Here is an 18,633-nt window from a genome sequence, read left to right as displayed (position 1 = left end):
ATCCACCGGAAAGACAGGATATGACGTCAGTGGTGGGATTCGATGTAACTTGTGGACAAATCAGCTTTTATTTTTTTTAGTCAAGTGTCAAAATAAGAAAACTGTCTGATCTATTTGTACATTATCATGATTATGGGAGATGTTTTTGCCGAATCTTTTTATATTATTTTTCGTTATCGGTGAGTTTTCATCCCACAAGAGGACAAAATAAATAAATAGGAATAATGAAAACATAGGTCTAGCGAAAACTCGAATAACTCTATCAGTATCAGACTCACTCAGTGGCTGGATAAAAATTTAAATGCTTTTGTTTTTGTTTGTTAATTTGTTGTATTTTGGGTCTTTCTGGTTATTTTTAACTGACCCACCAAGCTAATAAGTATTTTATTACTGTACATAATAAAATATTAGCGATCTTAAAATGTACCGAAATCGAAATATAGTAACATTATTACTAATATTAGCAACATAAAACTTTAGCGAGGTAAACATCTACGGTCCGTTTTGGGGTTTTTTTTTACATTTTAACATCTATTGGACCTCCAATAAACAGCAACAAACATCACAATAATAAATATCGTGCCGGAAATGTTTATCTTGGTGAATTACAGAAAGTTAAGATTAGGGAATGCGGACACTTTTTAAATATGACAAGAATGAAAGTGATGTTTTGTTTTTCTGATAGAAGACCTTTAAAGGGACATTCCTGAGTTTGCTGCATTGTAAGATGTTTCTGACTAATAAAATATTTCTACGATTAAACTTACATATTAAATATATTTTCTGGTTCAGAATATCAGTGAGTGTATATTCAATGTGTTTCTGGTCGTCTTAATATTTGTAAGAAGCTCAAACTGGATTTGGTCTTCAAATAATTTCGTACGTACAAAAAATTTATATTTATAGAAATAAAATGAAATTTAACCTGGTACAAATATTAGAAGTATCAGAAACACGTTTAATATACAGCCACTAATATTTTATGCAGAAAAATATATTTGATATGTAATTGTAATCGTTAAAAAGTCTTTGTTAGTCGATAACATCTTAAAAAGTGCAGCAAACTCAGGAATGTCCTTTTGAATTAGGGACGGCAGACATTTTCTAAATGTTATAAGAATGATAACGATTTTTTGCTGTACTGATGGAATACATTTTAAAGCACTATTTTCAACAACAGCAATTTTTTTTTTTTGCCCCTAACCCCCCTTAAAATGACAATTTTCCATTAAGGGGAAATAACTCCGTTTAGCAAAAATTGACAGAAGACCTAAAAAATTGGCACAGTGAAATGTTTTTAAATTTAAACCTTATTTTGGGTTTTAATACCTTAATTAGCATTTAGCCTATAAATATTTCCACTAAATTGTCATTAAAGTAGTCCCAGATGTTTTTTCAATGCCAAAAAAGGACCATTCACTTGCTTCAAGTATATGGTACATGCATGAATTCTGTTTCAGTTTATCCCTTTTAATAAGTTTTCTAAATTAATTAAATCAATATGTTTTGACATTTTATAGCATAATACATATATAATAATCAACCACGGATCCAAGGGATAGGGTTTTAGGGGGTGTAACCTCCCCATTTTAAAATGCCCGGAAAATCCACTGTTTAGTGGATAAATACATGTACAATGTAAAAATAATAAAATTAGTGGGGTTATGTAATATCTTGGTCAGCTGGATGTTTTTGCAGAAGTTTATTATGTAATGCAAGGGACTGTAATTTTGACTTTGTTGGGTGCTCTTTTTCTACATTGCATCTACACTATAGCTGCCCTTTTTAAACCTTGCAACCTTCCGTAAAAAAAATCACGGATCCACCCCTGATAATATACATTATATTATGTATATGGTCCAGTTCAAAAATACAGTGACTGATATTACAAACATTTTAATATACTTGTACAGTTGAGATCAACTGCAGGTGTTTGAACATTGAAGATAAAAATGTCAATTCAACACTAGCTTATATTGAAACATAAACAAATGTTCGCCATTTTGGACCCACAGAAAATGCACCGAGAGGGAGATGTTATAACATGTCATCAAAGTTATCTAATAATTCTAAACATCTAAAAATTTTGTTGTAGTCAATCAGCAATGGATTAACAATTTAACTACAATTATATCACAAAAATAAAAACTAGTCACGATGACAACACCACTGTTTTTCAATAACTAATGGCGGTCTCCTTAATTTCTGACTTTGCCACTGAATAATAAAATTAAAAAAAGCAATTAAAATGAGTTCTGTGTTTTGTACAAAGTTATTTCAATGTATTTTGTACCAGTTACAACTTCTGATATTTTTGTAGTACTACAGATAAATGTTGTAACTATCGCCAGTGACCGGCCTCGGTGGTGTCGTGGTTAGGCCATCGGTCTACAGGCTGGTAGGTACTGGGTTCTGATCCCAGTGGAGGCATGGGATTTTTAATCCAGATACCGACTCCAAACCCTGAGTGAGTGCTCCGCAAGGCTCAATGGGTAGGTGTAAACCACTTGCACCGACCAGTGATCCATAACTGGTTCAACAAAGGCCATGGTTTGTGCTATCTTGCCCGTGGGAAGTGCAAATAAAAGATCCCTTGCTGCTAATTGGAAAGAGTAGCCCATGTAGTGGCGACAGCAGGTTTCCTCTCAAAATCTGTGTGGTCCTTAACCATATGTCTGACGCCATATAACCGTAAATAAAATGTGTTGAGTGCGTCGTTGAATAAAACATTTCTTTTTTTCTTTCTATCGCCAGTGAACATAGGTTTTCAACCAAAGAAACACTGTAATGGACTGGTGGAATTGTATGGCACCACCAGTCGTCCTATGCGGTCTCTGCATTAAGTATAATCTGAAAGTTGACATTTTGAGTACAACTTTAATAGCTGACATTTTGACTTGACATATTTTCCACTGACATTTTGTCCTATGTAGTACATCCTTTAATAATAAAGGTGTGGTTATAAGGTGTTCTTTTTATGTGATTCTTTAACAACAGATGGGTGAGGGCCACAACAAATGCATTCATAATAACAAATCATTGAAAATGTAAACAGATATCCGCCATCTTGGATTGCACTAAAAATACACAGGACGATGTTTGGTAACAAGCGATCAAAGTTATAAATAAATCAAAACATCTAAATTTTGTCATGTACTGCATGAGTAATAAATTAAATATAATTAGCTCACAAAAATAAATACTTGAAATAACAATGACAACACTATTTTTCAATAATTAAAGGTGGTATCATTAATTTTTCAATTTGCCACTGAATAAAACGTAAAGTGGCAAGTAACATGAGTTCTATATTTGTTATAAAGTTTTATCAATGTATTTTATACCTGTTACAAGTACTGGTGTTCTTGCAATACTAAACAAATGTGTTATATATGTTGATGGAACATGTTTTTCAGCAATTACATACAGCAATGGTGTAACGGAAGTGGGTGGCGATACCAGTCTTCTGGTGCGGTCTCTATTTAAAATAACTATTTATTTAGAATACAACAATTAAAATGAACATTTTATATTAAGGGGAAATAATTCTGTCTAGCACTGAAAATCTGTTGAATTTAAGACTTATTTTGAGTTAAAACACCATTATTAGCAATTACCCTAAGGTCGACAACAGTCACTTTTCGCACCATAAATATAACATATCTTACCGTAATATCACTTGAAATCCATATTTCATAAAAGGTACAATTTTTTAATCACAAGATTTTCTTCAAACACATTCAGGTGCATTAGAAATGTTGAAACAAATCATTTTCAGTAGCAATTTTGCATTGGAATTTTCCCAGCAGTCTTATAACGGAAACGTCATGTACCCAGTTATGGTTATTGTAAGGAGATGAAAAGTGACATCTTTGGAATACTGATGCCATTCAAATTGAAAATTAGCTATATTATTATAATGCTTTGCCACATTAAAATAAAAACTGGTCTACTAACCTTGACCCCTGTAAAATTTCTATAACAAGCAGACAACGGGTAAGTATTTTTTTATCTTTCATAATTCTGGAAAAACTATTAATTTTAAGTCTTAAAAGATGAAAGAAATAATAAGTACTTTTTGTCAAATATATCATATAAAAAAATCACCATTGGATATGTTTTACCGTATTTATTGTGTACAAAGCCAAAACAAGGGTCTGAAAAGTGACTGTCGTCGACCTTAGTATTTAACTTTTTAGAATTGTGTAGCAATCTCTGAAATTTGTGTAACGAATTGTGACGCGATACTGAACAAAATGTTTCCTGCTAGTAGTCCATGTGGGAAGTACATCAAGTATGTTTTTGTGATGATCATCCTATTAAGTTTCATTTCAGGTAGTGCATTTGAGAAATTCAGCATTATTTTCCACAATGATCATCCTATTATGTTCCATTTCAGGTAGTTCATGTGGCAAGTTCCGCATTATTTTCCACAATGATCATATATCCCATTTTAGGTAGCTCATGTGGGAAGCACAGCATTATTTTCCGCGATGACTATTCTCCACCAGCTTCCATCCCGGCTGATGAACACAAGATCTACAGCGTCCCCCTCAACCAGATAATCAGTCAGCCGTTGCTTGCCGACCTCATGAACAACGGCATCCGCGTCACTGGCGACTTAATGGAAGAGGAGGCCGATATAACGTTCTCCGTCGAGTCGATCGATTACGACGTGTACACGCACAGAAAGACCACTGATGAGTGGAAGGAAAGCGGAGGCAAACTGTGTCAGTGGGCGAAGAACACCAGATACCGGACGAGACAGAAGGAAAAGTAAGGCATAGTATCAAGGGATCTTTTATATGCACCATCCCACAGAAAGGATAGCACATACCACGGTCTTTGATATACCAGTAGTGGTGCACTGGATGGAACGAGAAATAATCCAATGGGCCCACGGTTGGGGATCAATCCCGAACCGACCGTGCATCAAGCAAGCCTTTTACCACTGGACTACATCCCGCCCCATATGATTAATAAATCAATGTGCTCTAGTGGTGTCGTTAAATAAAGCAAATTTTAATGTTGTTCTCTTTCAGGTTTTACTGTGGCAGAGGTGGTCACAGCACGATGCTGGACCATGACTTGCAAGTATACGATGGTTTAATCAGCATCGAAGGTCTGTTTCACCACCACACGAATTACATGGCCATTCCTGCCAGCAAACGGGTGTTTAAAGTGACCGTCTTACTGCCTAATTTTGCTACCATCTCCAACACAACAAACCCGGTGCTCATTGAAAGTAAGTTTTGTATAGACGGCCATGGACATATGTGGTTTAGACTCATAAAATCAATTATTAGTGAACAGTACTCGCTGAAAGAAAGTTTTGTATAGACAGCCGTGGACATTTGTGGTTTAGACTCATAAAATCAATTATTAGTGAACGGTACTCAATGAAAGAAAGTTTTGTATAGACAGCTGTGGACATTTGTGGTTAAACTAGACTCGTAAAATCAATTATTAGGAAACTGAATTCATTGAAAGTAAGTTTTGTATAGACGGCCATGGACATTTGTGGTTTATACTACACTCATAAAATTAATTATTAGTGAACGGTACTCATTGAAAGTAACTTTTGTATAGACAGTCATGGACATTTGTGGTTTAAACTACACTCATAAAATCAAATATTAGTGAACGGTACTCATTGAAAGTAAGTTTTGTATAGACGGCCATGGACATTTGTCGTTTAAAGGCGCGGACCCTAGTTTCAACCTGTAAAAATTAACACTATAAGTGTCGTTATCTACAAACCTGAGCCCATATTTTCGAAACTATTTTAGCACTACGAAATTGTAAAACCATTGTAAGCTGTGATGTCACTGTAGTGACGTTATAGCCTACGATGCTTTTACAGTTTTGTAGTGCTGAGATGGCTTCAAAAACCCCTAGCCTGGATAAAGTTATAATAGAGTGAAACTAAAATCTGTGATGTTTAAATGTGGAAGTACCATCTAATAATAGACTAGAACTCGGCTTCTCAGAGGTACGTGCATTTTCAGAATGATAAAAAATGTGTTTCGGGGTATTACAAAAACTAGGATGACCAGGCGGCCCCAGGGGTCAAAGTTTGTTGTTGGAGGGACACTGCAAGTGGGGGATGGGTGAGTGAGATGGCATGGGATCAGGAAGGAAGAAGGAAGAAATGTTTTATTTAACAACGCACTCAACACATTTTATTTACGGTTATATGATGTCAGACATATGGTTAAGGACCACAAAGATATAGAGAGGAAACCCACTGCCACCACACAATGGGCTACTCTTTCTTATTAGTAGCAAGGCATCTTTTTTATGCACCATCCAACAGTCAGGGTAGCACATACCACGGCCTTTGATATACCAGTCGTGGTGCACTGGTTGGAATGGTAAATAGCCCAATGGGCTCACCGACAGGGATTGATCCCAAACCGACCGTGCATCAAGCAAGCGCTTTACCGCCACAGCGATTTTGAGGACCCATCAAGGGCACAATTAAAAACAAATAAAGAAGTACTTAAGTTTCATGAAGGTAAAAGCAACAACCCATGATTGTGATTTTTGTTTTCTTCTGAAACTGGAAGTTTTTCTTATGCTAAATTGATCAAGTGCTGTATATGATTATTATTAGTCCCCTAGCTACCAGTCCAACTGGAGGGGGACTATAGGTTTCATCTCCGTCCTTCTGTCTGTCCGTCTGTCTGTATGTCCGTCTGTCCATCTGTCTGTCTCTGTTAATATCTGTCCTACACCTAGTTTTCCGTATGTTTTATTGATATTGCCTTGACATATTAAGCTAAAATTGTGTGTGTATAGCTTTATTGTGTACTGTTACAGATCACGTTTGACTTTCATGGTGGATTTGCCCATTTTTGACACAGTTATAGCCCTTGAACTTAATGGATAGGAAAATTAGTTTTCCAGACTTTTTTTTGTGTGTAATGCCAAAAGATATCGAGCTGAAATTTTTTGTATAGTTTTATCAAGAACTGTTACAGATCAAGTTCGACTTTCATGGCAATTTACTTCTTTTTCTACAGAGTTATGGCCCTTGAACTTCAGAAGAAAAAAGAAATGTTTATTTAACGATGCACTCAACACATTTTATTTATGGTTATATGGTGTCAGACATATGGTTAAGGACCACACAGATATTGAAAGAGGAAACCCACTGTCGCCACTTCATGGGCTATTCTTTTTGATTAGCAGCTAGAGATCTTTTATATGTACCATCCCACAGACAGGGTAGTACATACCACAGCCTGAACTTAGGAGACACAGAAATGTGTTGGGACCGGTAGGGGACACGTATTGCTTTGGCAGTATATACACTCAGAATGGTTGTTTTCTTCATTGTTCTTGTTACAGCCCCTGCTTGGACATTGGAATTTACTGATATTCCATCAACCGTTGTGGCCAACAATCCATTCAATATTTCCATAGCGATATTGGACGTGAACAGGAATGTCATGACAGCAGGTCTCGACTCGACAGCACTCGTAGAATTGAGGATATCCTGGGAGCATACAAGACATTACGACATGAACAGAATTCTCCAATCCACATTAGTGAGTCTGTTAAAAGAAATAAAAAAAAACATTTCTTTTCTGGCCTTGCCATATAAGACTCGAACAGTTGTTTAAGGGGTGTTATCATTATGCATTTGGTTGCACCGATTTGTCATATGCGATCGAATCATACTGTGAGGACACCTAAATTGGAACGAGTTTAGTCTTATATTTATACATTTTGATTTTTTTAGGGCCGACAAATCACATGCAACAAGTCGGTGCGACTAATTGCATAAAGAAAACACCGCTTAAGGGAGTCACTTGTAGTAATGAAAAATATAGAGAATTATAGATGTTTTTCTTAGCAGGCCATGTATATTATTTTGGTCTGCTATTTAAAAAATAGGCCATATTTTACTTGCTATTTCAAGCCCTGCACATTTGTTTTTAGGCCTTGCCGTAAGTTGTTAAGAATGTCCGTTGTAGTGATAAAAAATATCGAGATTGGATGTCCGTTTATGCAGATTAAAAAAACAACAAAAAACCCAAACAATTACACCTTTTATAAGAAAAAAAGTAAAGTTTGTTTTTATTAACGACACTACTAGAGCACATTGATTTTTTTTTTATCTTATCATCGGCTATTGGACGGGGTTTTTAAGAGGCCTTTTATAAGAATGACAAAATTAAAATGTTTTGACCAATGATTAATTAATAAATGTGCTCTAGTTGTGTCTTTAGCTGAAGACTATGTATCAAAATTACCAAATGTTTGACATTCAATAGCCAATGCTTAATAAATCAATGTGCTCTAGTAGTGTCATTAAACAAAAAACAAACGTTAGCTGAAGACTGTCAGAATGATCAAATGTTTGAAATCCAATAACCAATGATTAATAAATCAGTGTGCTCTAGTAGTGTCATTAAACAAAAACAACTTTAGCTGAAGACTGTGGTGTCAGAATGATCAAATGTTTGAAATCAAATAGCCGATGATTAATTGATGAATGTTCTCTAATGGTGAAGTTAAATATGCAAACTGTAACTGAAGACTTTTTTTACAAGTATCGAATGTTTGATATGCATTAGCCAATGATTAATTAATCATCAGCTATATAATTGGTGTCATTAATAAACAAAATACCCACCCCAGCTTTTAACCAAAGACTATAATATAACAAAATTACTAAATGTTTGACATCCAATAGCCGATGATTAATTAATCAATGTTCTCCAGCAGTGTCATTAAACAATAAAGGTTAAAGTTTGTTTTGTTTAATGACACCACTAGAGCACATTGATTTATTAATCATCAGCTAGTGGATGTCATTAAACAAAACAAAAAAACATTTAACAGAAGACAACATGCAGGGTGTGTCTCAGAATGTTTAACATCCAGTAGCCGATGATTAATAAATCAATGTGCTCTAGTGATGTTAAACCAGGACAGTATACAACTTTTAAAAGGTACGCATGGCTAGTCCAGAAACAAGACTGCATCCCGTCTACCACGTTACGTACATTCGAAAGAGGGCGCGGTCGGGACTGGTGACGTTCACGGACGTGAGAATCCTCGACGTTCACGACAACCTGAACCTGAACGCCAGCCTCAAGCAGGCGTGGCTGCCGTCGGTGCAGGACGGGAACGTATACAAGCAGTACGAGGCCACGGTGATGTCACTGGACAAACGAATTCGGGACATCGTTTTATCGCCGTCATTACAAGTCAAAGGTACAGTTTAAATTTGTCAGTTTAAGTTTTCTTATTGGGATCGAGAAACAATTTTTAGCTCCACAATGACATTCAATGATGGAGACGGGGCAGGACTTGACTGACGTAGCCTAGTGGTAATTAAAGCGCTTGCCTGATGCGCAGTCAGTCTGTAGGATCGATCCCCGTCGGTGGACCCACTGGGCTATTTCTCATTCCCTACGACTGGTATATCAAAGACCGTTATATGTGCAATCCTGTCCGTGGGATGGTGCATATAAAAGATCCATTGCTACCAATGGAAAAATGTAGCAGTGTTAATAAATCAATGTGCTCTAGTGATGTTGTTAAACAAAACAAACTTTAACAAACTTCGTCAGTGGAGCTTTTCTAATCCAATTTGATTGACTGTCTGTGTGTCCATTAATCCGTCCATCAGTCCAACTTTTCCTTTGAAGTGCATCTTCCCCAACAATTTTGATTAAATTGTTCTGAAACTTAGTACAATGATCACTGTGACACCCTCCACAAACTAATAGATATTATTTTGGAAATTTAGAATTTGTGAATTTTTATTAAAATATTTAAAAATGTAGATTGAAAATTAAATAGCAGACTGGTCAGTAGGCCTCTTGTTTATTATTATGTTTTTTTTAATATATCCAGAACTAGTATGTTTTGTCTCTCTCTTGTTTGTTTGTTTTGGGGTTTTTTAATTTATGGGGGTAGGGGTAGGTAGGGGGTTGTTAAAATTTGACTACTTAAAATGTAGATTGGTTTCATGTTGGTCCAGTGGATTCCGCTTAGTTGCATAGGCCCGGTGAATGAAAAAAATATGCCATTAAACGGCGTATGCAATAAACCATTTGGCTGGATGTAAAGTTCATATAGTCAGCTGTAACCATATAAAAGCCTATCACCAGTCTATAACAGAGGAAACGTAAACATCTTGCATTCCCAATGAGAAAACAATATATGCTATTATAATATGATTGTTCATAGTTCATTTTTATGTGAATTAATTAAATAAATGTTATATACCTGAGTGTTGTTGTTATTTTGGGGCTACAAAGTTTCATACACGCGTAGCAACCTTGTTTGTTTCACTGCAGATTTGACCTATTTATGAAGCTGACCCAGTACTAGACTAGCTTCGGTCAAATTAGTGTGTAAAGTGCAGTTTTTACCACAACATCATGACAGTCATCCACTCGTTGGGTTGAAGTCATCCACTTTCAATATTTTTGCAAGTTCTTTTGCCTTTTCAGTTAAATTCGGCCCAGATAACGGTATATCTTTCAGGCGGGCATTCGCAAACCACTCAGAAAGGGCCCTCTCAACATTCGCTACTTTTCCTGTTCTCTGCCGTTTTCTATCTGGATTAGCATTGCTGTGATACTGGTTACGAATTTCCTCTTTCTTGGTCGAGACATTTGCGATTGGGAACACCCAAGTTTCTTCGCGATGTCCGTTTGCGATATTTTTTTATCTAACATTTCTACAACTTCATATTCGTTTGCAAGAGATAAATCGTTTCTTTTGCGTTTGTTTGCCATATTCGAGAGCATGAACTGTCTTGTTACCTACAGGTTAATGCGCTGAGAAGTGAAGAAATATATATCTATTCATATCTTAATGTGTAACTATAAGCTTGTTTGTATACAATTTTATTCGATCATTTGATTATCAAAACATCTGTTGACTGTTCTCCTAAGTAGGGCCTCAATTAATGACGTCAAGCATTATCTCGGCACGTGCTGAAGCTAAAAATAACAGTGGTACTCGAAGGCATTAATTTACTCGATTACGTTTTAAAAACAACAACAACTAACAGATCTCAAGAAGGAACTCAGATGTAATACAGTAAAATGATGTTTATTTATTTACAAAACACTGGCTATGACAAATGACAGCAGTCGATTGTTGTGTACTTAACCAAGCAAGCCCGGCAATGCTGTGCAGTGAACACGGTGAGCTTTGATGTTTTGTCTGCGACACTCTGGCTAGACGGAGTCGGTGATGGAGATTAACAAATGTGACAGGTGTTATTCTAGTAACTTAAATGACTGACAATTAACAGTGTACAGTAATAAACAACTCAAAAGATTTGGTAAGTGTTAATTCCTATCGTAGCACAATCTACGGTTTCACATGTTGGATAATATGATTTTGATTGGCTTACTTCGGCATAAAAAAAAAACGTCGTGATTTTCCGTTCTCTCTCTCTCTCTCTCTCTCTCTCTCTCTCTCTCTCTCTCTCTCTCTCTCTCTCTCTCTCTCTCTCTCTCTCTCTCTCTCTCTCTCTCTCTCTCTCTCTCTCTCCCACTCCCTCTCCCTCTCCCTCTCCCTCCTTTTTTTTTCTTTTTTTTCTCTACCACCTTTTATATTTGACTGAAGATTTTTGTTTTTTTCCAGTTTCTCCATGCAAATAACCGACATGTACGCTCAGAAGGTCATTCAATTAAGCGATATTATTTGTACTGTTTTAATGCTAAACGGTTCTGTGCAGCCATATAATATGCAAATAACCGATTTATGCTATAAACCGACATGCAGTTAAGTGGAATCCACTATGTTTTTTGTCCATTTTGGTATTGTTTTTTTCTCTTTTTTTGGGTAAAAATTTCATTAATTAAAATATATATTGGGTTGATGTCCACTTTCAAGGAGCATGAATAATAGCAGTCCCCCTTCTCAGGATATATATTTTGCAACCTCGGGGAGAGGGCAAAAATAAATGTACACATCACTACGGGGCCTTCTGAAGCACGGGACCCGTAGCATGTATTACATGTGCTACTAGGATAAACCGGCTCTGCTCTACAGTTTGTGTGTTGTTCCAGATCGAACTTAACGACAGCACTGATGTCAATCGCTGTTATCGAGATATAAATTTCCGTGGGCCGGGAGCTGCCAGTATTTGGCATTTGTCCAATGGAAATATGTCTACATGCAAAAAAACCCAACTTTCAGTCATATTTAGTTTCTGCAATAGTAACTTTAACAAAAAAATTGCAATAGACTAAAAATTGACATTAGTGTGGCTTTTCAACCTCGGCAATAATAATAAAAAGAATTGCTGTGGGTGACACATTCTTAAGTTCGAGCCCTGCTGTTTTCCATCTTCTTTTTCTTCAGCACAAATCCCGTCTAGGCTGGTACTGGTAACACCAGACGGCGATCTTCCTAAGAAAAATGTGTACAACTTCCCTTTTTACCCCGATCTTGAAGTGGAACTGCGAGATTACAATGGCAACAGAGTCTATTCTGGACCAGATTCTATTTTGGTGAGTGAAAAATAAAAAGGAGAGAGAGATCGGAAGGGAGGAGTGAGAGAGAGAGGCGGAGAAATCAAGTGAGCGATGGAGGAAGGGAGGGAGAGAGAGAGAGAGAGAGGGAGGGATAAAGGGAGGGAGAGGAAGAGGGAGGGAGAGAGAGGAAGGGTAGAGAGAGGGAGGAAGAGAGAGGGAGAATGGAGGGTGAGAGAGAGAGGGAAGACACAGAGATAGACAGAAAATTGAGAGAGTGACCGTATGTCAGTCCTCAACATTAATTTATCCATCTAGGAGCCAGATGGTGCCTACTTCTATTTGTTTTATATAGATAATATGAAATGTTAGTCAACAAATGAAAAAAATGGTGCATATGTAGAAGGCTGTGTGTGTTTAATATATATTTTTTTTTACATCTGATGTTTTCTTCTAATTTTCAGCCTGTATCAACAGTAATAAAGTCAGCTGCTTTCCTGTCCTATGACTCGGGTTTCACATTATACGGAGGTCGAGGTGTCTTTCCCGGTTCTATATCCACAAACCGCGTCGTGGACAAACAAGACAGAATGACACTATATTTTCAAGTGTTAAGCAGTGTTGGTATTCTCAGATGTCGCCACATTAAAAATATTATACTAAGCGGTAAGGCCAAAGTTAAATGATATAAATTGACTGAATTGTGTAATTAAATTAACGTGTTCTCAGAAGTTGCCAGATGGAAAATATTACACTAAGCTGGGCTCACTTTTACTTTTTTGTTTTGTTTAGCCAAATTTGAAATATTTTAGCCAGAATGATCGCAACAAATATTGAATACTATTATTTAAAGTGGGTTTATAAAAAGAAAAATGAAGGTTACAAATGTCATTTTCAAGGCTTGAAAACACAAGGAATTATTTGGGGGTATCACAGAAAGTCGATGAAAAGATAATTCTGTTATCAACAACATTTTATTTTATTTTTAATTGGTAGCTTAGACTGTGTTACTAAGATTCTCCGTAAGAGGTTTATCTAGCATAATTAACAACCCAGTTTCTCAAGACAATTAATAACTAAAGGCTGTATACCGTATCAAGCGATGTATATTCTGTTATATATATCTTTTTGTAAAACACCTTGTCCTATATACTTACTTTATTATATATGTTACTTCATACCATCATGGAATGGACCAAGTGTAAAGAAGGTTATGTTCTGTGAAATCAACACAAAACTAATTTCGCATAGGTATGTATTTGGTTGTGTCCAAATTCATTTTGAAGGCCTGGAAATAATTTTTGGTGGTGCCTGTCAAATGATCCTTGGGGTATATCTATTAATTTGTTACTGTTCTCTTTTATTAATCACATAGTTACACAATACAGGAAGAAAAAACCTAAAATGTATATTCATTGGCCAACTTGAGTAAAAAACAAAATCTGTTTTCCATGGTTATTCAATATACAGGGCTTTGGACTGAGCTAAGAGCATTTGTTATATATTAAATATAGAAAGAAAAAAGTTTACCCCCCCCACCTCCAAAAAAATGTGTGAAATATCTCTCCAACTCGTAATTCCATTACCATGGAATTGCATTATATCAAAGGCTGTGGTTAGGCCATCCTGTCTGTCAGATGATGCAATAAAAAGATCCCTTGCTACTAATGGAAAAATGTAGTGGATTTCCTCTCTTGGACAATATATGTCAAAATTACCAAATGTTTAACCTGCAGTACATGTCGCTGATGATTAATAAATCAATGTACTCTAGTTGTGTTGTTAAACAAAGTGTAAAATCTACCGCTCTGTTGACCAGATATGTCAAAATAATCATATTTTGGACACCAAATAGCCGTAGTGTAAAATGTGCTGAGGTGTCAGTAACTGTCAGGCAGAATATAGCGTGGTTGGTAGGACAATTGCCTGAAGAAAGTTTGGTCATAGGATCGAATCCCTTTGGTGGAGTCATTCTCTGATTGTTGTTTTTTTCCCCCGTCTCAATTAGTGTCCCACATCTGGTATATCAAAAGCATTGGTATGTGCTGTCCTGACGGATCGATCCCCGTCGGTGTGTCCATTGGACTATTTCTTGTTCCAGCCAGTGCACCACGACTGATATATCAAAGGCTGTGGTATGTACTACCCTGTCTGTGGGATGGTGCATATAAAAGATCCCTTGCTACTAATCGAAATGAAGTGGCTACAGCGGGTTTCCTCTCTCAATATCTGTGTGGTCCTTAACCATATGTCTGACGCCATATAACTGTAAATAAAATGTTGAGTGCATCGTTAAATAAAACATTTCTTTCTTTCTTTGTAGTTGTCAATAATTAAGAAATCAGTGTGCTCTTGTTCAACAAAACAAACTTTTAACTTTTATCTTTAAACATATAGGGCCTGTTTATGTCCTGCACGCATGTAACTACATACATTTACAATGCTAAACACCTGTGTTTAAGATAAACAGACTGGATAAAGTTGGCCCATTATTGTCCGGCCTCGGTGGTGTCATGATTAAGCCATCTGCTGGTATAGGTACTGGGTTCACAGCCCAGTACCGGCTTCCACCCAGAGCAAGTTTTAATGACTCAGTGGGTAGGTGTAAGACCACTACACCTTCTTCTCTCTCACTAACCACTAACAAGTAACACACTGTCCTGGGCAGACAGCCCAGATAGCTGAGGTGTATGTGCCCAGGACTGAGTGTTTGAACCTTAATTGTAAACTGATGGCGAGTGTGTTCTGTATTGTAATTGGTTAATTACATTCTTTTTCCGGGATCAAACGAAAATAACACCCGGAAAGCTAATGACATCATTAGAAAGTGATGTCATTAGCAATTGGAACAGGCGAAGTTGACGATTCAAGGGTCTACAGTTTGATTGTAGCCAGGTATTTTTCTTCAAGAAATGCTAAATATACAGTTAGTTCCATAGAAAAACAATGGACATAACCATATTGAATTTTTAGATTTGTTGGTGTTATTGTCTATTTGATGCCCGCAAATGTTTCATTTTTGACCTCAGGCTAAAGCTTTCTGTCAAAATGACATTTGCAGGATCAAATAGACAATAACACCAGCAAATCTAAAAACCCAATATGGTTATCTCCTAATTGGATATAAGCACAAAAATAAGTTGAAATATAATGAAAATGTTAGGGTTTGTTTGTTTGGGGGTTTTGTGGGGGGTTTTGTGGGGGTTTTTTGGTCACATCTGAACTATATTACCCATTGACACTGCATCAATTCATTTCAGGGGCGAAACGTAGCTCAGTGGTATAGTGCTCACCTGATGTGCGATCGATCTGGATCGATTCCTGTCGGTGGGCCCATGGGCTATATTTCTCATTCTATCCAGTGCTCCGCAACTGGTATAACAAAGGCTGTGATATGTACTATCCTGTCTGTGGGATGGTGCATATAAAAGATCCCTTACTGCTAATTTAAAAGAGTAGCCCATGAAGTGGCGACAGCGGTTTTCCTCTCTCAATATGTGTGTGGTCCTTAACCATATGTCTGACACCATATAACATAAATAAAATGTGTCGAGTGTGTCGTTAAATAAAACATTTTCTTCCTTCCTTCTAATTAATTGCAGATAGCCTGCATCTTGCCACGTTCTATGACCACAGCAAGCACCAGCACTACTTGGACTTCACAAAAGTGGCCGTCAGATTTGTGAACAAAATGAACAAGCTTCCGAAGAAACTCCCAGTCCGAGGTACGTTCTGTATTAACTAATTAACGGGGCTGCACGTAGCCCAGAGGTAAAGCAAGGTCGGTCCAGGATCGATCTGTCCCCATTGGATGCAGCGGGTTTCCTTCCTAAGACTTATGTCAAAATTAGCAAATATTTGACATCCAATAGCCGATGATTAATAAATCAACATGCTCTATAGTGGTGTTTAACTTTAACTATCCCCATTGTCGGGCCCATTGAGCTATTTCTCATTCTAGCCAATGCACCACAACTGGTGTATCAAAGGCCATGGTATGTAGTATCCTGTCTGTGGGATGGTGCATATAAAAGATCCCTTAATTGCTAATAAGACTATACGTCAAAATTACCCAATGTTTGACATCCAATAGCTGATGATTAATAAATCAATGTGCTCTAGTTAATTGTTATTACCATACATTCTTGACTCTTACCTATTCCGAGGTAATTAAGTTTTGTATTAATTAATTAATTAATTAATTAATGATTAATAAATCAGTGTGCTCTAGTGGTGTCGTTAAACAAAACACAACTTTTTCCTTTCTCAGCTTTGATTTCTATCATGTTTCTTCCATCTGGCAGAGCTTACTATCTTAATTAAAGTTATTTTATTGTCCACTTCCACATCCCAGTCCTTGTCCTGTCCAACTCTTAACAGGTGCTCAGGTGCTTGTCACGTCTGGCCATTCATGCAATACACATCATGCCCCCCCCCCCCCCCTCCATCCCCACAGAAAGAAAGTGGGAAAAAGAAAAGAAAATGAAAGTAAAACAATATGTTTTTTATTCTGTTAGTGATATTCCGCCCACCGCCATCGATCCATCCCTTCCATAATGTGATCATTTCTGAAACACACCTTGATAGATAGCGGGTTTCCTCTAATACTGTGTGTCAAAATTTACCAAATTGCCACGTTTTTGCACCTTAATATATTACATCATGTGAACCATTATCATCATCATTATCGTCATTGTCATTGTCGTCATCATCATCGTTTGTTTCAGAGAGAAAATTGATCGTTGACAATTTGGACAACAAATCTGATCTTGCTCACACTTTAAGCCTGTACAAATCCATGATCAGGATTGGAGAGGTATCCCATTTCCATTTGTCTAGCTTCCACAGGCTTTGATATGTTTACCGTTTGTGTTAATTATTTCAGTTTATTCGCTGTGTCTGCATGGATTTATTATATCCCCTCTGCGAAGTTGGAAACCATTTAATACAAGTACAGTGAAACCTGTCTAAACCGGAACCTGAACAAACCGGAAACCTGTCTAAACTGGACCCTGAACAAACCGGAAACATGTTTAAACCGGACCCCGAACAAACCAGAATCCTGTCAAAACCGGCCAAGCTTCATGGTTCCAAATGTTCTGGATTCTAAAATGCAACCCTCTGAACACCGGACCCTGTTTAAATCATATAAATATTAGATCCACGAGGTGATCAGTTTAGACAGGTTTCACTGTAGTACTTTTCTGACAGGGGCGGGGTTTAGCTCAGTCGGATGAGTGCTCGCTGGAGGTGCTTGCATCACAGGATCGAACCACCTCAGTGTATCCATTCAGCTGATTGGGGGTAGTACATACCACAGCCAGCCACAGAAAGTGCATATAAAAATCCCCTGCTGCATTATGAAAAATGTAGCAGTTTTCTCTGATGACTACGTGTCAGAATTACCAAATGTTTGACATCCAATAGCTGATGATTAATTAATCAATGTGCTCTAGTGGTGTTGTTAAACAAAACAAACTTTTAACTTTGCATCTGTGTATGTTCATCTCAGTGCATTTGTTTCTTTTTTTTTAGTTTTAATTTTAATTAAAATACTTTAGAATTTAGCATGCACTGTGAGATGAACATCTATAGTCCATCCCATCCTTCTACAAACATGTTTTTTGTAAATATTTTCAGTTTGGTTTTGGAAATAACAAAAAATTACTATTTTTGTGTGCAATTTAGAAAACAATCGGCTCAAAAATAAATAAATAGTAGTAAATTTCATACTGAAAAACAAAGCATTCGCTGTGGGACAGACTATATACAGTGGCGGCGGATCCAGAAAATTCATTTGGTGGGGGCCCCGATGACATGAGACGAAATGCTACGGGAACTTTGGGTGAGGTTTGGAGGATGATCGTAAAAAAATAAAAAAAAAAATTAATACATGTATATAATAAAATGATAACTGTCGGAAAATTTAGTGGGGGCTCGGGCCCTGGGGCACCCCTCCCTCTAGATCGGCTTCTGCTATAGGTATGCGACTACTGGTTTTGAGATATACAGGAATATGTGTATGGTATGTGAGACCTTTAATTCCGTGGAATTCTTGAGGATTTTTTTATTTGTTTCTTTGTTTTGGGTTTGTTTTGTTTTTTTGGTGATTATATTAATTATATTTCATTATAAGTTTGCAAAAAAAAGAAAGAAAAAAAAGACCCAAATCTAAATG

At 36.8% G+C, this 18,633-nt stretch overlaps 1 protein-coding gene across 1 annotated transcript in view; it reads left to right on the top strand.

The window, feature by feature from the left end:
- LOC121389840 overlaps positions 1-18,633 on the top strand; it is a 73,142-nt gene continuing 54,509 nt past the window's right edge. Inside the window, exons 1-9 of the mRNA XM_041521489.1 lie at positions 1-179; positions 4,458-4,776; positions 5,043-5,245; positions 7,354-7,553; positions 8,964-9,228; positions 12,346-12,494; positions 12,920-13,121; positions 16,058-16,180; positions 17,183-17,271. Of these exons, the coding sequence (XP_041377423.1) occupies positions 140-179; positions 4,458-4,776; positions 5,043-5,245; positions 7,354-7,553; positions 8,964-9,228; positions 12,346-12,494; positions 12,920-13,121; positions 16,058-16,180; positions 17,183-17,271 (1,590 nt within the window). The 5' untranslated portion in view covers positions 1-139. The remainder of the gene's footprint in view (positions 180-4,457; positions 4,777-5,042; positions 5,246-7,353; positions 7,554-8,963; positions 9,229-12,345; positions 12,495-12,919; positions 13,122-16,057; positions 16,181-17,182; positions 17,272-18,633) is intronic.

Source organism: Gigantopelta aegis, chromosome 15 (genome assembly GCF_016097555.1).
Source record: "Gigantopelta aegis isolate Gae_Host chromosome 15, Gae_host_genome, whole genome shotgun sequence".
In the NCBI taxonomy this organism is placed as follows: Eukaryota; Metazoa; Mollusca; class Gastropoda; order Neomphalida; family Peltospiridae; genus Gigantopelta; species Gigantopelta aegis.
The sequence above is the reverse complement of the archived record's forward strand: the minus strand, read 5'-3'. Positions and strand labels throughout refer to the sequence as shown.